General features: G+C 54.2%; 1 protein-coding gene across 1 annotated transcript; it reads left to right on the top strand.

Annotated features, from left to right (window-relative positions):
* The first annotated feature begins 6930 nt into the window (after positions 1-6930).
* On the top strand, positions 6931-9718 carry LOC101519987 (2-acylglycerol O-acyltransferase 3-like). Its single transcript, XM_058680979.1, has 7 exons — positions 6931-7143; positions 7685-7792; positions 7874-7944; positions 8191-8395; positions 8591-8765; positions 9240-9442; positions 9535-9718. Exons 1-7 carry the CDS (start codon positions 7035-7037, stop codon positions 9687-9689), a joined length of 1026 nt encoding a protein of 341 aa, XP_058536962.1. The 5' UTR covers positions 6931-7034; the 3' UTR covers positions 9690-9718.
* Positions 9719-24719: the final 15001 nt, after the last annotated feature.

The following is a 24719-nucleotide window of genomic DNA, read 5'->3' as shown; positions in this document are numbered from 1 at the left end:
CTTTATTCCAGGAAACCATGGTCAAGGGCTTCCCTTCCCCGTGTATCAGAAAGAGAGATGTGAAGGAGAGGGACACAGAGGAAGAAGAGCCAGGAAGAGAGGTGCAAAGGGCTTTTAAACGCCCCCTGACATGGAAGCTGAAGAGGGGGTGGCTTCAGCTCTTCACGGTGATTCTACTGCCTCTGGGGCCTGCCAGAATTCTGTGCTTCCCTGTTGCAGCCTGAGTTTGGGCTCTGGAGCAAGCTTAGCCCTTCTCCAGTTACCAGGGTAACCATCAAGTGCCAGGGGAGAAAGCCCTTTGATCTAGTCATTCACTCCAGACATGTGGTGAAGACCCAAGCCAGGAGCCAGGAATTACATCCCTAGCCTCCCTCATGGGTGGCAGAGAATCAAGTACTTGCACTACTCACAGCCACCTACCTGCCCAGGAGCCAGAACTGAGATATGCAATGCCAGAATGGCAACTGAACAGAGGCCTGGAGCAGGGCTGAAATCGTGAGCTGGAAACCCAATCCTGTTCTTGTGTGTGGATGCCAGAGATTCAGTGGCATGGACTCTCACCTCTGCCTTCTAGGATACGCAATGAGTGGATGCTGGAATCAAGAGGTGGGGCTGCATCTCAGACCCAGTCACTGCAACTGTGGGACTCGAGCATGCGCAGGGGAGCCTTGCCCGATAGGCCAGAGACCACTCCATGGGTGTTGGTGAAGGTCAACTCTGCTGAACTACTTGACAACAGAAGTAGAATCGACCAGGCCCCTTCTAGGCACTGCAAAAGCATCAGTGAGAGGCTAGGGCAGCCACTGCTGGTCTCTGTGAACTAGAACCTGCTACTGGGGAGAGGTGTGAGGTAGAGATTCAGGTGTGTCCATGCAGAGTGGTCACACTGTACCTGGGACCTTTGCTGTGGCACAGCACATTAATCTGCTGCCTGCAACGCTAGCATTCCATATGGGCGTTGGTTTGAGTCCCAGATGCTCCATATGCATGCAGCTCCCTGATAATGGGGTTGGGGTAGCAATAGCAGATAGCTCAACCAGGACGGACTGCAACACTCATTGGTTCCGGTGGAGGTCGGGGCTGAGAATAGAACCAACCCAGCGGTTGCAATGTCAATCAGTGAACTCTGCACCAGCCTCATCATACCTGGAATGGCGAGATTGGCAGGGACTTATGACTGGTGAACTATCGGAACCACTTGAGCAAGGATCTCAGAGATGTATAGAACCCATTGTATATAAACTAAAATTGAAATGTCAATGAAGTAGACACAAGATGTGGTTAAGAACTCGCATGTATTTTTAACATATTGGTTACTCAGTACTATGTCAATTACTTCCATAACGTTATAAATTGTTGCTGATGGTATGTTGGAGTTTTTAATTGATCTGGATGATACTCTGCTGGCTCTACCTTCAGACCAGAGAAGGTCTCCCTAACAAGCTGTTGAACATAACTAGACAAGATGCTGGACTCTATGCTTGGTATATGCTTGCAATGAAGGAATCTCAACTGAACCTGAACTGTGGTTATGCAACAAGGTGGAGGAATCCACCATGGGGGAAGGGTTTGGGGAGGGGGTGGGGGGAATCCCAGTACCTATAAAACTGTGTCACATAATACAATGTAATTAATAAATAAATTTTAAAAAATAAAAAGAAGATGGCTCAAGAGCTTGGGCCTCTGTACCTACATGGGAGACCTGAAAGAAGATGCTGGCTCCTGGCATCAGCTTGGTCCAGCCCTAGCTGTTGTTGCCTTTTGGGGGAGTGATTGGGTAGATGACAGATCTCTCTGTGTGTATCTCCCTCTGTCTTTAAAATAAAGAAATACTTTTAAAAAATGAAGAGTGTGAGGCTGGGCTGTGTGTTAGCTAAGGGCAGGGTGACTGGGAACTTGGTTTTACTTACTCAGTCTTCTTGGGTATCCTTGGATAACTGACAGGTCTGGTATCACCATCCCTGTTATGGGGCTGAGGAGGACTTGCCTCTGCGAAGCTCCTACCAACAGTTAAATCTGATGCCTTTGTGTGACTGACAGATGGGCTAGGCATTAAACCCTGGTGTGTGATGGGGCTGGGGAGGTCTGTACCTCACTGGGGGTTTGTCCTGGGGGAACAGTTCTCATGAGAGGGCTCATTAGGATTGGAGTACAAATTCTGCTTTGTGGAGAATCAAAATGGTGGGATAGGGTAAGGACACATTTAAACGGATGGAAAAACATTTAATCAGGATGAAGCAGAGAGGACACATTTCAGGAAATAGGAAAGGACAGAACAACAGCAGAGGGGTACCTGGAGACTGACAGACACAGGAAAGCAGCGGGCACAGCAGTGTGGTGTTGCAGTGACTGATACTCCAGCGGCATTCAGCTAACAGCGATCTGAACTACACCAGCAGCCAGAACTCCACCAGCAACCAGGAAAATAATACCGACTGTGACATCATACAGGTCAAAATAGGTCCGTGTGACACCCAGACATAACGTCCAACAGGTTCCAGCAAGATCAGTGCCACCAACAACCTAGCTATATAGGACACCTGGTGTCTCTCTAATCCTGGGACCTGCTCCAACCGGAAGTGGGAGAAAGGTTGCAGAGACAACGGTGCAGCCTCAGCACGGCATCACAGGAGGTGGAGACTGGTGAGCCAGGAGCTGGGGCTGTGGAGACCATGGTGGAAATCTGACAAAAGAACCCAGACCTGGAACTCGCTGGAGGAAGTGGCACAAGTGGCTGCAAGCAAAAAGTTGTGTACCAACTGCAATACGTAAAATCGCATTGTAGACCTGTGGGTGACACAGCTTAGAAACCTGCCCCAAGGAGAAGACTCTGCTAACCAGAAGTACAATGACCAAGAGCAAAAGAATAGACAAAGGCACAATAAATATTACCAAAAACTCCCCTGCAAAGGAGCAAAACCCTATGCCAACCTCCAAGTTAACTGAGGAAGACATTGGGAAAATGGGGCACACAGAATCCATAAGACTCATTTTAAAGATTCTGATCAAAAATGAGAAGCTCTTGCAAGAGTTCAAAGAAATTAAGGAAGCAACAAAGCAAATCAAGGCTGATATATCAGAAATTAAGAGCACAGTAGAGCAAATTAAAAGTACAATGGAGACTCTCCAAAATAGAATGAAGCAAGCAGAAGAAAGAATCTCAGAATTGGAAGATATTTGCTGTCACCAGGGGGAAGCAAACAAAAAGCTGGAAGCAGAGCTGGATCAGGCCAAAAAAAGTATTCAAGAATTGAAAGACACTATTAAGAGGCCAAATATAAGAGTTATGGGAGTCCCAGAAGGTGCAGAAAGAGAAGCTGAGTTTGCAAATGTATTTAATGAAACAATGAAGAAAATTTCCCTAATCTAGAGAAAGAATTGGGAAACAAGATTCAGGAGGGGCACAGAACTCCCAACAGGCTTGATCAAAAGAGATCTTCACCAAGACACATGATTATCAAGCTCTCTTCAGTTGAACATAAGGAAAAGATCCTTAAATGTGCACGTCAAAAAAATCAATTGACATATAAAGGAATGCCAATTAAACTCACATAAGATCTCTCACAGGAAACTCTACAGGCAAGAAGAGAATGGAGTGACATATTCCAGATTCTAAAAGAAAAAAATTGTCGACCTAGGATAACATATCCAGCAAAACTTCCTTTCGTTTTTGAAAATGAAATAAAATTCTTCCACAGTAAAGAAAAGTTAAGAGAATTTGCCTCTTTCAAACCTGCCCTACAAATAATACTTCAAGATGTTCTCTTGACAGAGAAAAGGAATAGCACCTACCAAAACCAAAGGCAAACGGGAAGAACATCCCAGTAAAATGACAACAGAAGACTAAACCAATGAACAACCCATTCCTAAAATGACAGGACCAAAGTACCACCCATACATAATAAACTCTGAATGTAAATGGCTTAAGTTCAATCAAATGTCATAGATTAGTAGACTGGATTAAAAAGCAAAACCCATCTGTTTATTGTCTGGAGGAGACACACTTCAACAAAGATCAGCGGAAACTGTGTCACATGGGTTTTGTTGTTTTCTGTTGGTTTCATCTCTTCAAAACACTTTCTTCTGATTAAATCATTCAGTGACTCGTAGATCATGCAGTGGCATCATTTTCTTCTAGAAGGTTCTTGATTTTCATTTCTTCAACTACACGTTAGTCATTTAATAGCATGTTATTTAACTTCATGGTGTTGTTAATTTCTTTTTTCTCCCTGATGTTGATTTTGCTTTGTGGCTTTTCATTTAAGGGGATGTATAGTAGCTGTGTAATGGAGACTGTCATATCTAGTAACATGTCATTTAACTTCATAGCATTGTAAATTTCTATTTTTCTTTCTATTGTTGATTTTGTATCATGACTTTTCGTTTAAGGGGATGTACAGTAGCTGCGAAATGGAGACTAACATCCAGATGTGAGGATGCAGTGTGGTATGCATTTCTACTTCCAGACAAAGATGGACTTACAATGAAACTGTTTACTACATCTTGACAATAGGATTCTGGACTCTCTCCCATTGTCCATGCCTGCAATGATGGACATATGACTGTGTATGAAGAACTATATGTTAGTAATGACATAGAGGAACTAGGTGCGGGGGTAGGGAATTGGGGAGGGGATAAGGGAATATGGAAATGTATCATAAAATGATGATAATAATAATAATAGAATGTTTTAAAAAAACTATTGTGGAAAACAGTAAAAATGAAATATAAATGAAAATCCTAATAAAAATTAAAAAAAGAAATCTTTGCTTTGCTTGTCTGTATCAATCTCCCTATGTCCATCTCTACCTCTGTCTCTGTTTCTCCCTTCATCTCCGTCTCTGTCTTCTCTCTGCTTCCTATATCCTGCTTATGATCATCCTTCTTCATCTACCACGACCAACACCTGCCCAGGTGAACTATGACCCCACAGACTGTAGGCTGAAATTAGCCTTTTCTTTCCCAAGAATCTCCTCTCAGATATTGAAAGTATCAAAATGCAGATGAATACCTGGGCCAAATGTAGAGTCCCTCTTTCTTCCGTGACACACTCATTGAGTAACAAGAGGTAGGAAGATAGCTGAGACATCCAAAGAGTTCAGTGTGGGAGTGGCATGGTGACCTAGTGGGGTTCAGCCTCTGCCAGAACCCTGGTTATCCTTATAGGCACCAATTGGGCCCCTGCTGCTCCACTGCCAAACCAGCTCCCAGCAAACAAACCTCACTGTGCTACATGTGCCAATGGCCACTCCCGTTGGCCAGCGGGTGGCCCCACCAGCAGTGAAATTTCTGCACCCATCACTCGCTGTTCCAGCAGGTGATAGGTGCAGGTCATGCACAGACAAGGAGAGGGAGACTTCAGACACAGCAGGGGTTGGGCCTACAGTAATGCCATAGCCTCCTGCCAGCCCCACCTCCTGTGCCAACCTCCCCCGCAGGGCCTCCCTCTGTGTCCACTCTGCCTTTCTCCCTCCCCAGGAGAAGGGAGCGTGTCTCCTGCTTTCTGTTTATGGCACTCCCGGGGTGAGGGAAGGTGTTGCAGGCCAGGATCTGCTGAGATCCAGAGTCACGAGGTATCTTATCTGGGACTCCCTAAGACACCTCTTCCCACCCTCCCCCACCCCTTGCGGCACTGCCCTGAGTGCCTTTGTCTCCTGCCCTCTGGATCTGTCCTTTTCCTTGCCTCTGGGGACACTCTGTGTGTTGGCCTGGGCCTTTGCCTCAGTGTCCACCTCCTCCAAGGGCACCAATGCTTCCATAAGCTCAGCTAGAGGCCGCTGGACTGGGAAGGAAGAGCCAACCCCATCTTTAAGTTGCCTCACCTGGGGAGCTTGAGGACCCTGGAACCCGAGTGTCCCCCCCACCCCCTGTAACAGGGAATGGGAGAGACAAGAGCTCCAGGGAGCAAACAGGGCGAGTGGGAAGCTCAGGTGACTTCCAGTCTATGGGCTATCCCTTCACCCCTTAGGTGCTGGGGGGCGTTGCTGGGGTCTTCAGGGAACTCAGCTTGAGGCTTGCCTTTCCCAGCACCCAGAAACAATTGGTCCAGGCTGCCTGGGGTTGTGGATGAGCCCAGGAAGTAAGAAAACCATGGGGTTGCACCTCCCACATGCTGTGTGCTCTCCCCACCCACCTCCTGCCTGGCTGGTGACCTTGACAGTCCTTTTTGCAGACCAGTGTGGGTCCTCCTGTCCTTCTTCGGGCTAGACCTCCTTGCTCTGGGTCTCTGTCTGAAACACCACAGTCCCACCCCCATCCCTGCCATTGTGAGCCTCTTGGACAACTAGGTCATCCAGCCCTGAACTCTGTCCTGGTCACTGCTGCCAGCCAGAGCAGCCCAGGTCATTCAAGCTCAGTTGTTCCACCCCAGTGCAAGCTGCAGTGCTGGGCAGCAGAGCCAGGAGGGCACCCTGGGCACCCACAGAGCCATGGGAGCGCTGAGCAACTCCAAGGTCCCTGCAGCCCAGCACCACACCCTGCCCTGGAAGCCAGCCTTCTCATCCTTCACAAGGCCCTTCCAGAACTACACAGTACACAGAGTGCAGTGGTGCAGGCTGGGAGGGGCTGTGGCAGTGCAGGGGCTTGTGCACAAGGAGAGGCTACCTGTGCCCAGGGCCACACTGGTGCACTAGGCCTGCACTGCCAACAAGGCCTGCAATGGCTGCCCAGGGAGCCCCAACATTCACAGACATCTGCAAAGAGCTCAGCACTCAGGCTGCTCCACAGCCCAGTCTCTGAGGGCTCTAGGGCACCAGCCCAACAACGCCTGGGGCCCTGTGAGCAGACTGGCCAGCCTCTGTTCCCTCCCTGCATAGTCTCTGGACACCCAGGTGCTGCCCCTCCCCTGCATATCCCACCCCCAATCCAGCTCCTCCCAGGACCAGCCCAGCCTGACAGACCCAGGATTCTTCGAGATCCGTCTCAGAGGTGCCTGGAGACTCTGGGGCTATATGCAGGCAGTTCCCCAGCCACACACTGGACACTGGGGTAGGGGACACCTGTGACACCACCTGAGGGTAAAGGGAGCTGCTGGGATGGATTCCCCCACAGCTCTACCTCTCTCTTACCCAAAGAAAACCCTGCGGAAGCAGTGGCTAGAAGGCCTGAGCGTTCTCCACTATGTGCTGGTCGTGACATTCATAGGTGAGAGTGGGAGTCAGGAGTTCCTGGGTCTGCCAGGAAGAGGGACTGCAGGGAGATTGGCTGTAATGCTGGAATGTACCCCTGGATAAAGAGACAAGGTCAGGACCTGGGAATTAGCCTGCAAGAAGTTCGGAGGGGGCGGAGGGGAGGTAGGAGATGGGATGAAGAGCTGTGTGATTCCATGGAGAAAGGATTTCTACTTATTTGAAAGGCAGATTCACAGGTGAAAGGAAGACAATTAAGAGGTCTTTCATCCACCGGTTCACTCACCAAATAGTGGCAGTAGATGGGACTGGGTGAGGCCAAAGATAAGAACTAGGCACTTCTTCCAGAAACCCATGAGACCTAGATGGCAAGCACCAGGCAATAGGCATTCTTTAGCTGCTTCCCCAAGCACATGAACAGGGAGCTGGATGGGAAACAGAGCAGCCAAGAATGAAACAGTGTGCAAATGGGATGCCGGTGTAGAAGGCAGCAGATCAAACCACTACGTCACAATGATAGACTAAGGAACTCAATTTTCTTTCTCACCTTTCTCCAGGCCCTTTTTCCTTGTTTCTTCTCTTCTTTCTGCTCTACACACCACTCTGGTTTCTGTCTGTTCTCTACATGATGTGGCTCTACCTGGACCGGGACACCCCCAGCCAAGGTGAGCTCAGGCAGGGCTCCAGGTGGGGGGGAGGTGGAGAAGTTGCCTTAGGCATTCTACCACCCAGATCTCTGCCCGCAGGAGGAAGATGGTTTCAATTTCACAGGACCTGGTGGATGTGGAAACACCAAAGAGATTATTTTCCTATCAAGGTGATGGGTCACCCTTGCTTGAATGCTTCCTCCTCTCCACCAGCCCCTCCCCTGCTGCTCACCCTTCTCTGCCCTGCAGCCCCGAGCCCTGCCGCCCAAGGTCACAGAGGAGCAGGGGGTGGAGCGGTGAACCCTGAGCTCATCCCAGGACCCTGAGCTCTGAGGTCTTCAGGGGCAGAGGGCAGCACTTCCAACAGTGACCTATCCTCTATACTCACTCCTGTCCTCCTACCCAACTGTGCCAAGCTGGTGAAGACAGCAGAACTGCCCCCCAACAAGAACTACGTGCTGGGGGCCCACCCCCATGGGATTCTGTCCATAGGAGCCTACTGTAACTTTCTCACCGAGTGCAATGACTTCTCCCAGCGCTTCCCGGGGCTGCAGCCCTGGTTTTGTACACTAGCCGGCCTCTTCTATGCACCCGTGTACCGGGACTACATCATGGCTGCTGGTGAGCCTCACGGTGAATGGGGAGGAACGGATGATTGACTCCATCCTCCCAACAGGACCCGGGGACTTGCTCTAACTGCTGTTGGGGTTTGAAGGAACAAGGTGTGAAACTCACACACCCCAAGCTGAAGGGTAGGGGGAGAAAATAGATAGTCCCACATGGAGTGGTGACTGCTCCGATCTGCTCATGACACAGGACTGCGACCCGTGAGCCGTGCCAGCCTGGACTTCATCCTGTCTCCCGCCCAGCTCGGCCAGGCAGTGGTCATCGTGCCTGGGGGTGCCCAGGAGGCTCTCTATGCAGCCCCAGGGCAAAACTGCCTGGAACTCCTGAATCACAAAGGCTTCGTTCGCTTGGCACTGAGGCACGGGTGAGTAGGGAACAGCTCCCCAGGCTGGGTCATTCCCCCTAATCCAGCCGTCCAGGTCCCTGTAGGAAAGCACTATGCCTGCATCCCGGCTGCACCTGTCAGCCCTTCCCTGTGGGGAGGTGGGGCCCAAATTGACACAAGGAAGTTTCCCGTCCTAGCGGTCCTGGGTTCTCTTCCCAAGCCCACACAGAGGCAGCCCTGGGCTTGACCTTTCACTCTCCACTAGGCTGGGCCTGCCTTGCCCCAAGGCTGCAGGTGCAAACACTGAGTGTGAAGGCACCTGTGGAAAGCCCACTACACAGGTCTTTCTCAATACAGGTGAGACTTCCAGAACATTCTGTGCAGACATAGTCGTGCATTCCCAAAGGCCTGGGAAGTGGCATCAGTTGAGATGGGGAGGAAAGGGCACTCAGCCCCTGCTGTGCCCATTGTGGGAGTCAGTCCAGGACCTGACTATGGCATTTGTCTCTGCAGGGCGTCCCTGGTGCCTGTGTATTCATTTGGGGAGAATGACACCTTCAAAACTAAGACTTTTCCCAAAGACTCCTGGAAGTTCCTGTGTCAGGTCATCTTCAAAAAAATCTTTGGTTTTACTCCCTGCATCTTCTGGGGTCGCAGTCTCTTCTCACCCAACTCCTGGGGTCTGCTGCCCCTTTCCACACCCATCACCACCGTGGGTGAGTGCCCACCTGCACAGGAGGGAGCAGCCAAGGGTAGTGTGGACACTAGCAGCCTCTGACTCACCTGTGTCTCCCTCCCTCCCTTGCAGTGGGCGCCCCCATCCACGTGCCCCAGCTCAGTGCACCCACTAAGGAGCAGGTTGACCACTACCACAGGCTCTACATGGAGGCCCTTCAGCGACTGTTTGAGGAGCACAAGGAAAGCTGTGGTGTCCCCGCCTCCAGCCACCTCACCCTCTGCTAGACCTGGCCTTACCTTCCCATGGTGCCCCCACCCCTCTGCCCTCCAATAAAGCCTGTGGTGGAAGTGAGCATGACCAGGCACTGCACCCTACCCAACCCTCCCATCCAGTCCTGTCCTGTCCTGTCCTGTCCTGTCCTGTCCTGTCGTGCTGCAGAGTTGTACCTAGGATTGGGGCTCAGGACCCTGATTCTCCCACCAGGGAGAAAGGACTCTACCACATGACCTGGGACAAGTCTCTCCCTGTCCCTCTGTGAAGGAAGGCATCTGCTTAGCCAGGCACCCCCAAGGGTCAGTATGGATTGGGGAGGGGGCTGGGGTGGGGTGGTCGTCATTAAAAGGTGAGCAGGATGGAGGAGGCGCAGTGAGGGTGATGGGGACCCACAGGGCAGGAGCTGAGCCTGGTCAGGGCCCTGCAAGAGGCCGGGAGGGGAGGAACCCAGACCCAGAGCACACAGAGCTCAGTACAGTGCTTGCTCCTGCACCTGTCCCTCTTGTGGGAGTTCCTGGGACTGGTGGACTGCATGGGTGCAAGACAGACTCTTCCCAGCATTTCTTGTTCCTGCAAGCCCAGCTCTCAGCTCAACCTCCCAGGCTGCTCTGGACAGTCCATGGATGCAATCCAAAAGTGCTTAGGACAGAGATGAGCTCAAAACACGAGCCAGGAAGATGCTGCCACATCCCTCACTGTGGTCTTCATTGCAGGATAGTACTGGGGAGGGGAGCAGAGACACTCATATTCCCAGAGTTTGTCTTTATCAGTGTTATACTGTAACCAATGGCCCAACACAGGCTGAGAGGACAAGGAACTTGGTTCAGCTCAAAGTGTTGCAGGCCAAACCCACAGCAGCTGTATCAACTCAAGTTGTGATTGTTACTCCCTGCACAGGGGTGGATGGCAATTCCGTCCATCCAGGATCACAGAGATACTGGAACTGTACCTTTAAGGCCCAGCTAATCACCTGCAGCACCCTTCCCCCAAGGCCCGGCCTCCAAACACTGCCCCTGGGCAGACTGAGGGACCACAACACAGCAAGATGTTTAAGGAAACTCAAACCACAGGAAAAAAACACAGCAGAGCATCCCTTGGCCTCTGCCAGCTCATGCGGACCCCTTTGGTTTTTGCTAGCACCCAGGCCAGAAACCAGAACTGACAAGAAAATCTCGAGAAGGCAACCCTGCCTTCCACTGTCTAAGGAATTCTTTCGGTGGAAGATTTTTCTCTCCTCTCTCGAGCCGACTGATGACTCCTCTGGGTGCCACCCCGGGAATAAAAATCTGCAATTTGCTGTACATTGTTCATGGAGTGATTTCTTTCAAAACCACACTCCAGGGCCCGGCGGCATGGCCTAGCGGCTAAAGTCCTCACCTTGAAAGCCCCGGGATCCCATATGGGCGCCGGTTCTAATCCCGGCACCTCCACTTCCCATCCAGCTCCCTGCTTGTGGCCTGGGAAAGTGGGAGAGGACGGCCCAAAGCTTTGGGACCCTGCACCCGTGTGGGAGACCCGGAAGAGGTTCCTGGTCCCGGCATCGGATTGGCGCGTACTGGCCCGTTGCGGCTCACTTGGGGAGTGAAACATCGGATGGAAGATCTTCCTCTCTGTCTCTCCTCCTCTCTGTATATCCGGCTTTCCAATAATTATAATAATAAAATCTTTAAAAAAAAAAAAAACCACACTCCAGTCTTTGTCCAGGACTGGGATTTCTCTTCTGCTAGTAAGGGCTGCCTCTCAGAGCTCACCCACTCCCACCACTGCCCGCCATCCGGCTAGAACCAAGAGTGGAAGTCCGGGAGGCGGGGAGTAGACAGGGGTGAGGTCACTGAGGATGACAGGGCTGGTGTGGCCCCCATGCAGAAGATCCATCAAGTCCTCAATGTGCCTAGAACGTGGAGCTCCTGGGAAACCACATCTCTAGCTGCCAATTTTTTGTCTTTGCTAAATTGATTTTGGAAGGCAGAGTTACATAGAAACAGGGAGATCTTCCATCGCTGATTCACTTGTCAGATGCCTTCCATGGCCAGGACTGGGCCCGGCTGAAGCTAGAGGTCAGGAGCTTCAGCTGGATCTCCCACTTACGTCTTTGGTTTTCTTTGTGGAAATATCCTTGCTCTCTGTTTGAGAGGCACTGAGACTGAGACAGAGATATGGGGCACTCCCACCCTGTGGGTCACCCCCAAAGGCTCATGAAGGCTTCATTGCCATCACCACCACCTGGGAACTCACCCCAGGTCTACCAGGTGGGTGACAGCAATCCTGGGGGTCATGCCTGCTGCCCCAACTTGCTACAGAGAGCTGGGTGGAGCCAGAGCAGGTATTAGTCCAAACTCTCAGGGCTGGGAAGAAGGAATCTCACACACTAGGCAGAAAATCAGAAGAATTTCAGCCAGACCATTCAGAAATCCCAGACAGACTTGGTTCTGTCTGTGCACCTGCTGGGCACCTCTGTGGGAGACTCCTTGTCCTTCTAAGGTGGGGAGCCCAGATGATTGTGGCCTGGAGCCCACTGGGGACTAAATTTGCTCCCAGTCCTTCCCATGTTTTTCCTGTTATGGGAGCAAGGATGGTCACAGAGCAGACACTGCATATTCTTGCTGGGTACTTGCCCCAAAGGCTGGGCTGTTGGAGTTCTTGAACCTGCAGCATGGCTGCTGATCCTGTCCAGGTGGCCCTGCCATGTGGAGGCAGGGCTCCCGCCTCCCAGGGTTATCCCCAAAGCTTCTCTGCTTTGTACCTAAGCTCCGGGTTCTTGCCCAAGGGGCAGAGTTCAGGGGGAAGCTGTGAGCTGGGGATGGGTTAGATGCCCTCCAGCCCTGCCCTCCTCCCTGGGAGTGGAGGGGGCCAGGTGAGGATTGGGAGAGTGTGGAAGGGAATTCCCTTCCCATCATGCCTCTGTGTGAGGTCCATGTCCACAGGGGCGGGGTGTGGGAGTGGGGCTGGGCCTGTCCTTAGGTTGGGGTGGAGTTCAGAAGGCAGGTAGCCCAGGAGGGAGAGAGAAGCCAGGAGAACATGGTGGAGGAGAGAGCAGAGTTGACCTTGAGGCCCATTCAGGCTCCTAACTGGACAAGTTCATCCGGGAGGTGAGTGGACAGAGAAGCAGGACTAGGAGGGAGCCAGTCTTTGTGGAAGCTGTGGACGCAGGCAGGTGTGAGGGGAGTAGACCATGGCAGGAAGTAGGACAGTGGAAGAGGTCAGACCAGAGACTGGCGCCTGTGCTTGTGTAGCTGTGGGGGTTTAGGGACCAGATAGGCAAGTAGCAGGTGCCCTGTGACTGGTAAGGGTGATGCCAGAGGGTGCTGGGTAGAGTTCTGTTCAGACTGCAAGAGACCTCAATGGATTCCTGCCTCAATGCCCCATGGTTCACATTCACCAGACAGGGGGCACAGTCCCCTTCATCACAGCGCTGGGATTGGAGGACTCTGACCCTGGGATTGCAATCCCAGGGGAAGCCCTCAGAGAGGCAGAGGAGGGTGGGAAGAGGCATGGCCGGCAGCCAGACTGGCAACCATGCCTGGTTGGTTGGTCAATTGGTGTCACTTGGTCTGTGAGCAAGACCAGGGCTTCCACTCTGGGCAACACTGATGGGGCCCCCGGTGGGAATGGAGACCGCAACCTGGGCTGAGCATTGTTCACAGCCACCAAGATCCAGCCTGGGATTCATCCCCGCATTTCAGAATGCGGTCAAGCTCCAACTGTCCCCCAGCATCAACATCTGAACACCTGCCACATTTTGTGGGAGCCCCAAATAGCAATCTGGGCCCCCAGATGTGGCCTAGTCCACCCCCACTGTTGCAGACAGTTGGTGAGTATGGGAGCAAATGGGGGAGCTCTTCTTGTCTGCCTCTGTTCCTCCACCTTAAAAAAAAAATGTGAGCCGTAACAGGAGTCTGTGCCAGGAGTCAGGGCATGAGACCCAGCTCATCCTGTTCTTGCCTCCTGGGCTTGGCCTCTCACCTATCCTAGGCCACCAGCTCTCTGGTCACTGGGACAACTGACCAGAAGCAGAGCCAGAGGGGGCAGGTGCAAAGCCCTGTGTCGAGGCATGACGCAAAAGCCAAGGTTGGAGACCGGTACGGGGCCTGAGAACCGTCTCAGCAAGGACAGAGGACACCCACACGTCAGCCCACCTGTGTGCCAGCCCCACTGACCTGGAGCTGAGCCTGCCCCCTAGCTCACTGACCTCAAGCTGGACCTAGTCACTTCACAGCTCCCAGGCTCAGTTCTCCCCCTGGCAACAGAGAGCTACCTACCCCACAGCATCTCTGTGTGTATGTTAGTTTTAAGCATTTATATGTTTATGTAAAAGTCAGAGTTACAGAGAAAGGCAGACACAGAAAGCTCTTTCACCTGCTGCTTCATTTTTTTAAGATATATTTTTTATTTTTATTGGAAAGGCAGATATGCAGACAGGAAAAGAGACAGGAAGATCTTTCATCTGCTGATTCACTCCCCAAATCACCGCAACAGTAGGAGCCGAGCCGATCCAAAGCCAAGGGCCCGGAGCCTCTTCCATGTCTCCCACACAGGTGCAGGGTCCCAAGGCTTTGGGCTGTCCTTGACTGCTTTCCCAGGCCACAAGCAGGGAGCTGGATGGGAAGCAGGGTGGCCGGGATTAGAACCAGTGCCCATATGGGATTCTAATGAGTGCAAGGCAAGGACTTTTGCAGCTAGGCTACTGCGTCAGGCCTGCTGGCTCATTTTTCAATGATTGGAGTTGAGCAGATCTAAAGCCAGAAGCCAGGAGCTTCATCCGGGTCTCCCACATGGATGGAAGGACCACCGAGGACTTGGGCCATCTTCTTCTGCTTTCCCAGATGCTTAACAGGGAGCTAGATTGGATCTGTAACAGCCAGGACTCCAACCGGCTCCCAGATGGGATGCTGGCATCTCAGGTGGTGACCTTACTATACTACAGCAACATCAGGAGATTTAAAAATTTTAAATGTCCCTTATGTGGTATTTTCCCTGCTTCTGAAATTGTTAACACATGAACTAACAATTATACCTTAGGTGTGAAATGATATTGTTATATGTGTTTTTTATTATGTATCTGTGTATTTGAAAGGCTCCAGTGACAGAAATCAAGGTAGAAACACAGAGATACAGAGAAAAGCAGTCTTTAACCTGCTGGATGCTCCCCAATGACTCCAGCAGCATCAGGAGCCAGTCTCCCCCTAGTGGTGGACTGAAGTACGTAAGCCATCATCTGCTTCCTGATCCGAAGTGAAGTAGGGGTCAGCATGGTGGCTCAGTACACTACTCCTCTGCCCTTGTGGGTGCCAGTTCGAGTCCCAACTGCTCCACTTTCAATCCCGCTTTATGTTAATGTGTCTGGGAAAGAAGAAGGGGATGGTCCAAGTGCTTAGACCCTCATAGGAGTTCCAGACATTGTTCCTGGCTCCTGACTTCAGCCTGGGCCCAACCTCAGTGGTTGTGGTCATTTGGGGAGTGAACGAATGGATGGAAGATCAGTCTCCTCTCTCTCTCCTTCTTTCTCTCTCTCTCTGTAACTCTGTCTCTCAAATAAATATATCAATCTTTTAAAAAGAAGAAATGAAGCAGCCAGGGAGGGTTCTGATAAGGGATGCCATCTTCTCAAGTGCTGCTTAACCCAGCAACAAATGGGCCAGGAGCCAGGACCTCAACCCTACTGTCCTTTTGGTGTCACGGCAGCTCAACTGCCTTCCAAGATGTGCATCAGCAGGAAGCAGGATATATAGACTGGAGCCACACGACAAGCCCAGGCCTCAGGATGCTAAGAGGGCCTAACTGGGTAGGCCCCCCACACAGAGGATCATTTCCAATGATCAGCTAGGGTGGGCTGCTGGAAAGCAGATGGGGCATTGGTTAGATCCCTCAACGGGCCACTGTAGTTTTCAGAGTAAAACAGCCAGGAGAGGACATGACAGACAGCATTGGTCTCCCTGAACTGGGACAGGGACCTGCTGACGGGGAGAAAGCAGAAATTCAGGTGCACCCCTACAGAGGGGTCACACAGGTGACTTTTCATTCATGTATTTGAAAGGGAGAGTGACAACATGAGAGCAAGAGAGAAAGAGATCTTCTATCTACTGTTCAGTTCACTCCCCAAATGGTTGTGGAGCCAGGCCAATTCAGCACTGCACCATCCTCCACTGCTTTCCCTTAACACCTTTGCAGGGAGTTGGAAGGAAAGTGGAGCAGCTGGGACTTGAACCGGCACTCCTAGGGTGTACCGACAATCACAGGCAGTCACTTACCCTGCTGTGTCACAATGTTTGGACACATGTGGGCTTGGGCTGCCTATTAATTTGGGTGATGGTCTGGTTTTCTTCTGCCAATTTGGTGACCTTGGGCAAATGCCCAATCTAGTCTGAACAGGATTCATGGTACCACATCTGCAAGACTGGTGGTGAGAGGTGACCTAGCTGGGGTTGCCAGGGCAGCAGCTGGAGAAGGCCTGCAGGTCACTGGGGGGCTTGCCACATGATCCTGAACTGTAACCTTCAAATTGTAGGCTGAAATCAGCTATTTCTTTCCCGAGAATTAGTATTTTAGCATGAGTCCAGAGAGGCAGATGAAAGCAGGTGCCGGACACAGGTAAGTGGGAGTCTCTCCTTCCCCCACCACACACTCAGTGAGCTTGTACTTGTGTGCAGAGAGCCCAGCTGAGAACGAGAGACATCCTGTGCCTGAAGAGTTCCAGGGCAAGGTTGGTGGCATACCCACTTCCTGTCCTCAGAGGTTGGCTGCAGGATGCGGGAGAGGCTTCAGTGCATGGATTGGGATATAGGGACAATGACGCCCCCTCCAAGTGAGAGCCGCCACCCTCAGTTGGTCAGAGCATTTAACCTTCCGTGAATCTGATTTCTAGACAGAAATGCCATCCTGGGAACCCTACACACAGGGCCTTCTTCCTGCTGATTGGAAGTAAGGAGCAGGTCCTGAGGAGGGAAGAGACTGGGTGAAGCAGCGGGGGGTGAGATCATGGAAGCTCTGCCAGCTCCATAACTTTACAACGGCACCTGAACCCTTGAACCCTGGTGATGAAGCCTGCGAGGCCTAGAGAGTCAGAGGAAGAGGAGGGAGCAGAGATGAGGAGGCCTAGAACCGCAGGGGCAAGGAGCAAATCCAAATCCTCTGAGTGCCTGGATGCAGAAACAACCCCCCCACCCCCGCACACACATACACCTAGGGAGGAGACAGACCCTGGGCTCCTCCAGAATACAGATGCAGGGAGCAGGGGACAGGCAGCAGAGGACCAGCACTAGAGCATGTCTCCCCCAATGGTCACACTGACCCCTTGTCCCACCATGTGAAATTTGCAGAGTGGGTTCCCAGGCTCGAGTCCTCTCCACCTCTGGGGTCTCTCCTGGGTCACTGGGGGTCTCCTGCCCCACCTGTGACCACGCAACTCTGCCACCCAGGGACGGAGGAGACATTCCAGAGAGTCCTGTAGGTACAGGGGGCACAGAAACTGGGGGGCCAAGCCAGGCCTCCTCCCTCTCCCATCCCCAGATCAGAGCACAGGTGAGCATCCCTGCCTGCTCTGAGCCACCCCTCTGGGGAGGGACAGCTGAGACACCAAAGCCACCTTTGACATCAGCACTGCCCACCCCCTGTCCTGGGGAAGCCGGGGGGGCGGGGGGACATTGGCTACCCCCAGAAGGGTGGAAATATTGGGCAGCTTTACTTTCTGATTGTCTGGAGGACCTGGAGGTGGAGAAACGTTGGACCAATCCAAGACAATCTGGAGGCAAAAGGTGAGGGTTCAGGTGGAAGGGGCGGGATCACAAGCTGATTGCCTCTCCCTTGGGCCAATAGACTTTCCCCTGGGAATCTGGAACTTGGTGAGTGCTTTCCCCTAGGGCTGCACTCCCCACTCCACCCTTACTCGGGTGAAAGGTAGAGTGTGGCCACTCCCGGAAGTCAGAGAAGGGGAGACATGACACAGGAACAGGCTGAGAGACTGGTCCATGACTCCTGGCCACACCTCCTTCGGCTTCCATGTCTGTGGCCATGCTGTGGCCATATGGGGGCCTCTAGGACATGAACCCGCAACTCCCACCCCATCACAGGACCATGCCCAGCAGGATCAGCCCACCTGCATATAGGACTATGGACCTAGAATCAGATGGCAGAAGGACGCACTGTGGGGAGAAGGGGCTGAGGACAGGTGAGAGCCGGGCAGCCCGTACAGGAGGTCCTGGGCGGACCCCAGGAGCCTCCTCCATCTCTGCCACCCTCCCAGCACTGCACAGTTGGGAAAGGGCTGTGCCTGTCACTGTCCTGGGTCTTGAGCAGGTGCAACCACAGGTGTGCATCCTCCCCTGTGGGTGGGGTGGAGCCCATGCATTAGGCAGTAGAACTGCTGTACTCACTGGAGTTCCACGTCCACCCTTATCCACTTCCCCAGAACTGACAAGCCCCAGATTGAACATACTCGAAAGGGAGGCGATGGGCAGGAAAGAGACAAAACCGGCAATTCCTCTTGCACCAAAGCCCAGCCAGTGCCACCTGACAGTGTAACCCCAGGCCTGCCTGCAGCCCACACCGCCACCCACTCCAGACCCTTGCAGATGCTCCCCGGGTTTCCACTATCTCACTGCTTTCTCCACTCCCTGGGAACCCACAAGCAGCATGGCTGAGTTCAATGTGAATGAGGAGCTGAGAGCCCAAACGGCTTCCCATGTGTCACCATCACTGGACCCGCGCACCTTGCACAAGGTAGGAGCCCCCACCCACATCCACCCCCCCCCCGGGTGAGGTGGCAGGTCGGGAGCGTTTGCCCCCTAAGTGGGGAGGGAACACCACAGCGCTCCATGCCTTGCTATCATCCCCTTCTCCCAGACCCACACTCAGCCTCAGGGATCCAGCTGTGTCTTTCCATCATCCACCTTCTCACTTCCACCACCCCCCACCCCCCCAGCGCCATTTGGCTTCCTTCCATCTTGAGGTCCAATGCCCAGGGGCACTCCGGCCCAGCAGACCGCTCCCATGGCGCCCCCTCAAATGCTCACTCGTGAAAAGGGACGCAGGGGAGCCCCCACGTGCACCCTGGGGACCCTGTGGGACGCTCCTCCCCTGCCTGACGCTCCACACCTCCATTCCCATGGCCTCTGCTCTCAGTCTCCCCTTTCCTCCTCTCCTCCCCTCGGGAAAGGGGTGTGTTGCCCACTTTCTGTTTTTGGCGCCCCTGGGGCAGGGCTGTACGGTATGATCTTTGTGGGTTTCCTGGGCCGGCAACCATGAGTTCTCTGGGCCCGCTTGGCCTGCTCATCCCCACGACCGGGGTAGCTCTGTCTCGGACCACCTTTGTCTCCTCCCTTCTCCTGCGTTCTGTTCCATCCAAATCTCCCTGGTCCCTGGGCGCTTTGTGCCATGGCCTCTTTGTCTCTGCCCCTCCGCTCTCGGCTCCTCTTTCTCCCTTTCCAGCTCCCTGGCCCCAGCCTAGGCTCCAGGCAGCCCCCATGAAGGGCAGTGCCAGTAGGGTGCGGACATAGACTCCCAATGTCCCTCCTCCCCAGAGCTATCCTTCCAGACAGGGACCCAGGGTGGGGTAGGGAGCCCGCTCCTGGGGCTGGTCCAGGAGGAGCCTGAACTCCCCTGTACAGGGCCCACCCAGAGTGCACCTGAGCTTCCCAGGGGCCTGGCTGGAGGCTGCTGGGCTGGCAGGGAAGGGACAAGGCCTACCCATGACCTGCCTTGGACCCTGTCTCACCTCCCCAAGTGCTTGAGGATCCTGGAACCTGGTCTGTGTCCCCCTGCCCCCCCATCAAGGGGTATGGAAGAAGAAGGAGCTCCAGAGAAGCAAAGATGGGGTGAGTGGGCACAGAACCCGCTCTTCCCTGCCACCCCCCCCCCGAGAGCTCTCCACCCCCCATCTGCCTCTCCCTGAGACTCAAGGAGGGAAGTTGTGGGCTGACACCTCATTGGTGGTCAGGTGACTTTCCAAGCCCCGCAGCTGAGCCTGCTCATAGGGAAGGGGGATGAACCAAAACACAGGAAGAGGTCCCAGGGTGGTCCAAAAACAAAACCTGGGTATTCAGTGATGGTGAGACCAGGGCCCACAGCTGCTCAGGCTTGTGGGTTTTTTTGTTTTTTTGTTTTTTTTTTTTGGTGGGGGGGAGTGATGGCATGGCTACACAGAGGGGATCCTGGGTCCCTTATTCCCCACTCCTGACATATGCCCTGGGGTGATCTGGGGCCTTGGCAGCAAAGAGATTGGGTCTGGGTTTCTGCTCCTTTCTGGGGAGCCCTCCTGTAGGCAGGATGAGGCCAAGGGAGGAATCTCCCCTGCCATGTCCCCCAAGGCCTCTTCCCCTCTAAGCTCCTGTGGGACAGGAAAGACAAGTGTCTGTGCAGGACAGCTTGGAGGGGATATGAGGAGGGTGGCAAGGCAGGAGTGTATATAGGCACAGAGCAGAGCCCTTGGGTTGAATTCTTTCTCTCTCTCTTTAAAAGATGTGGCTCTCTAGATACTTACTTATTTATAAAGCAAAGTTACAGGAAGAGAGGGAGATGGGGTGGGGGTGGAGGAGAGGACCTTCTGTGCACTGCCTCACTCCCCAAATGCACGCAATAGCTGGGGCTGAGCCAGGTGGAACCTGGAGCCAGGAGCTTCATTTGAGCCTCCCACATGGCTACCAGGGACCCCAAGCACCTTAGCTACCACTTGCTGCCTCCCATGGTACACATTAACAGGGAGCTGAAAGAGGAGAGAGTGGGCCAGGGCTGGAAGCAGACACCCTGGTACTGGGGCCTGCATGCTCCTAGCACCCCTCAGATTCTTTCTCTTCTTTCTGCAGAATCACGAAACTGGATACTGCCCTTCAACCCTAATCAGAAGTCTTGCCACATACAGAGCCCAACTCTGAGCCTGAGAGACAGGCCAGGTCCAGAACCGGATCATGGCTAAGGGCTGAGGCGTGAGTTACTGGGACTCAGCCTCAGTCGGGGTGAGGGTCCCAGGCACAGGCTGAGCCAATGGACTTTGTATCAGCCAAGGAATGGGAGTCCAAGGAGGTGCTGGCTCCTGTGGCACATTCTGCAGGAGTGTAGACTACCTCTCCCCACATCCAGGCACCCAGAGGAGAGGTGAGAGCCAAGGCCCAGGTGCCCAGGGATGGGGGTGAAGGGTGAGGAGCAGTGTCAAGATGCACAGGTCTCAGAGATGACCTGGGCCTCTGTTTGTCCGAAATCGAGTAGTCAGGCACAGGCAAATCCTGCTGAAGGGTGGACATGGAGGACTATCAAGAGCCAGAGCCTTGGAAATCCATCTGGAGCATGTCTAGTGGAGGGGGAGCAGGGGTAGGAATAGGACCCTCGAGTGACAGAGCTGTCCCACACAGGGAAACTGGAGAGCTGGAGCAAGCTGGGGCTGGGAGCCCAGCTCAGAGGAGGCGGGGTGGTAAGGTGCCAAGGGGCGTGGTGAGCACATTAGGGTGGAGCCCATGAAAGGGGGCGTGATGATGAGCCCAGGGATCTGGCAGAGGAGCAGGTGGAGCAACCCAGAGGTATTGGGAAGTGAGCATGAGCACATGCTGAGAGCTCCCTGGGCAGGGCCGTGTGACCTGGCACTGCCTCCTGCACCAAGATGACCCCGGTGTGCCTGATGGGGTGGAGATGGCAAGGAGGCCGCCCTCACGGCCTCAGTCTGCAGCTGGCACTGGAGTTGGTGAACTGGAGAGATGGAGCAGGTGGAGAGACTTGGCATGGTGCCCAGAAGTCCTACGAAAAGAACGACCCACAGGGCCCCCGCAACGTGGAGAGATAGCCCTCATCATCAGGCAGGTGAGGAAGAAGAGGAAGGAGCACCCGGGCCCGGCCTCTCCGTGCAGGCACACCGGACTGTGCACCTATGCCAATGCGACATGCTCACCCCTTCTTCTTCCTTCAGGGCGGGGATGGCACCGCATGGTGATCTCTCCGTGTTGACACCTTCCTTGCAGTGGTGACACGGTGCAGAGCCAGCCAGCTGCCAAGCTATCTGCGAGGCTGGGTCCCGCACCTTGCCGGCTCCACTGCATGCGCCAGCTCTTCCGACCACCGTTGGTTGATTCTGCCAGGCAGGCCTAGGACTTCAGCTGAACAGGGTCTCTGAGACCTTCCCCCATGGATCCCCAGCCAGCCCTGGTCCCTCACCTCTGGCTGCGAAGCTCACTTGCAACCCGTGCCTGTTCACAGCCTTCCCCTCTCCCTGCTGTCTTGGCCCAAGTATCCCCAAACTCCCCTAGTGCCCGTGCCCTGATTGGGGTCACCTAATTTGAGGGAAAGGTCCCTCCCAAGGAACCGATTTCTTCCCCCTGCCCCGCTTTTGGGATGGGACGCAGCACCTAGCTGGCCTGGCTTATCCCTGCTGCGCCCTGGTGGCAGCCTGGGCCAGTGCGTGGCCACCTACTCCCAGTTTCTCTTTGTCCTTCAGCCAGTGAGCAAAGCACTCGGCCCCTTGCCACTTTCAGCCAGACCCGTGCCATGCCCCCCCATACCTTTCTGTCCCTCCCCCCCCCCAGCTCCTGGAACCTCCTGGATCGCTATCCTTCTAGGCCTATCTTCCTGTTCCCCCAATACCAAGAAAGAGAGATCCCGACAAGGACTTGCATTTGTAAGTTCCCCCTCGGGGAGCTCCTGTGCACCTCAGGCGCTGCACTTCTTGGAGCCTGACTCTCCAGCTGGGTTTCCTCCACTTTTGCTCCAAGATGCTATTTCGCAGGTCGCACCCCCTCCCCAGTTTCCCCCAGTGTGTTTTGGCTGCAGAATTTGGGGTAGTGCAGGATAGGTTCCCCACCACCACCACCACCGCCTGCCAGCCTGGCAGTCTACTGTTTCCAACATGCTGCTTTCTGGTATACCACTGGAACTCCCACTTGCAGTATTTTTGGATGGAGCTGCCTTGCTTGGGATCGTTTGTGCTTTCTGGACTTTGCAAGTCATCTATTTAAGCGCAAGTAGTAACAGCTGCATCAGTGACGCCACTGCGTGTCCCACCCGGGATCCCATCCACCAAAGGAAGGAGACAGACTCAGAAAAGAAGCACGGGACTTCTTCCAAGCCATGCACAGTAGCTGGGCTGCTCCTGGGGGCTAGAACCCAGGTAGTCCAAGCCCAGAGTCCATCCCAGAACCTCACTGTGTGTGCTGGTGTGAGCTGGAACCTCTGGCTAGGAAAATGCTGACCGCAAGCAGAGACTGGCAGGAAATGGGATCCAAGATGTGGACGGGGGAGGGTACCAGGAGGCGGGGGGGGGGGGGGGGGGAGAGGCAACAGCCACTGTCCAAGGTGCTAGCTGCTCTGTCTCCTGCGCCCTGCAATTGCCACCTTCTTGTCTTTTGGACAGTTCAGTGGACCTTGTGCCCATCTTCAGCGTCTGTCTCACTTCTTCGGGGGCGAAGGATGAGACATACCTCCCTCCTTTCTTCCCCAGCAGCCTGTATTAGAGAGGATCTCTAAGCCCTGTGGCAAGAAGGCTAATGACTTGCTAAGGGTGGGGTCGGGGGAGGGCGGCTGGCCCTGGCGCGCCCGGACTCCCACCTCTGCCAAGCAGCCGCGGCTCAGAACCAGGGAAGGCAGCGGCGCTGCGGACTCACCCTGGAGCCTCTCAGTCCCCCGGACCTGCTGCCCACCTTCGGCGAGTTCTCCGAAGTTCCCACCCCCAACCCGAGTCCCGGGATCCAGGAGTGTTGCTCCCGGTTTGCGGCCCACCGCGCTCGCTAGCCCCATTTCAGAGGTGGGCGACGCATTGGGGGAAGGGAGTAGGGTGGAAGGAGGTGGCAAGGATCCTGGGCACCGCCCCCCGGGAACCGAGCTGGGGACGGCGGAGACTGCGATCCCGAAAAGTAACGCGCGGGGGCGCCAGGACGTGAGCGGACGCGGGCGAGGCGGCACAAGGTGGTTTTGGTCCGCGTGAGTGTGTCCATGGGCGTCTTTGTGTGTCTGTGTTTCTGTACACGTATGTGGGAGCCGGGAGGGTGTCTGGGCAGGATGTACTCCGGACAGCATGGTTAGGGTACCCCATCCCTACAAACAGGCACCCCGAGGTGACCCTCTAAGAATAAGGGTTGATGTGTACTGTGTATGTGGATAGGAGGCAGGCAAGTGGTGTGGCTCGGAGTGTGTGCACGATGTAGCCTCTGGGAGGTGGAGACCCCACTGGGGCTTTCTGGGGAGGGCATCTAGACCCCCTCCTTCCAAGGCTCTGGAGAAGGGAGTGAGAACCCGGCCGCGCGTTGCTCCCTGGCCTTGGCCACTTGTGGGTGTGTGGGTGCCACCCCTGCTCAGCCTGCCTCCTCTTTGCTGTTGTTAGTGGGTGTGTCTCGGCCCCAGAGCTGAGTGCCCTGCTGGGTGAGCCTGGCAGGTGGGTTTAGAAGGGGGCTGGTGACCTCTGGGAAAGTGCACACAGTTCCTTTCCATTGGTGGGCAGCTCCTTCCTGGGATGTGTCTCTGTGCATGTGTGTGTGTGTGTGTGTGAATCCCTTTCTCCGTCTCTCCAGGACTTCTCACACTCTCTCCATCTTCATCTCTTTCTCTCTCTTTCTGGGTGACTCATCTCTGCGGTGGTGCCCTCCCCCGGCTTGTGAGGTCTCCCTTCCCCCACTCAGGAGTGGTAGGGGGTCTGAGGGGATGGGACCCTAGGACTGAAAACCAAACTGGGCACTTCTTTCCCACAATTCTTTATTGCAGATCCCCCAGTGAACCCCAACCCTCTCCCCATTCCCCTTCCCATAACTACCCACCCCCACCCTCCTGGGGGATAAGTAGGGGGTAGCCTAACTGTGTGTTCTCTGCAAGGTGATTTTCAGGAAGGAGGGGTCTGCAGCAGCTGCTTTCAGTTCATTGTAGAGACCCCTGCCCCACTCCAAATGTGCCCCCTCCCTGCCTGCACCCCCACCATGGCTGACGCAACGGAAGGCTGCAGAGGTGACTCACGGATGGGGGGAGGGGAAGGGGGACTGAGCTGCAGAAGCCCCAGCCCCCTACCTCTTGGTTCTCAGGGAAACGACCCAGTGCTCAGCTCCCCTCCCCTAGATTTCCAAATTTTCAGTTTGGATCACTAC

Source organism: Ochotona princeps, chromosome 24 (genome assembly GCF_030435755.1).
Source record: "Ochotona princeps isolate mOchPri1 chromosome 24, mOchPri1.hap1, whole genome shotgun sequence".
Classification (NCBI taxonomy): domain Eukaryota; kingdom Metazoa; phylum Chordata; class Mammalia; order Lagomorpha; family Ochotonidae; genus Ochotona; species Ochotona princeps.
The sequence above is the reverse complement of the archived record's forward strand: the minus strand, read 5'-3'. Positions and strand labels throughout refer to the sequence as shown.

Coding starts and splice junctions, on each gene's coding strand:
- LOC101519987 (XM_058680979.1), top strand. CDS start 7,035: ATGGATTCCCCCACAGCTCTACCTCTCTCTTACCCAAAGAAAACCCTG. Junction 7,144..7,684: donor GCTGGTCGTGACATTCATAG/GTGAGAGTGGGA, acceptor ACCTTTCTCCAG/GCCCTTTTTCCTTGTTTCTT. Junction 7,945..8,190: donor GAGATTATTTTCCTATCAAG/GTGATGGGTCAC, acceptor AACTGTGCCAAG/CTGGTGAAGACAGCAGAACT.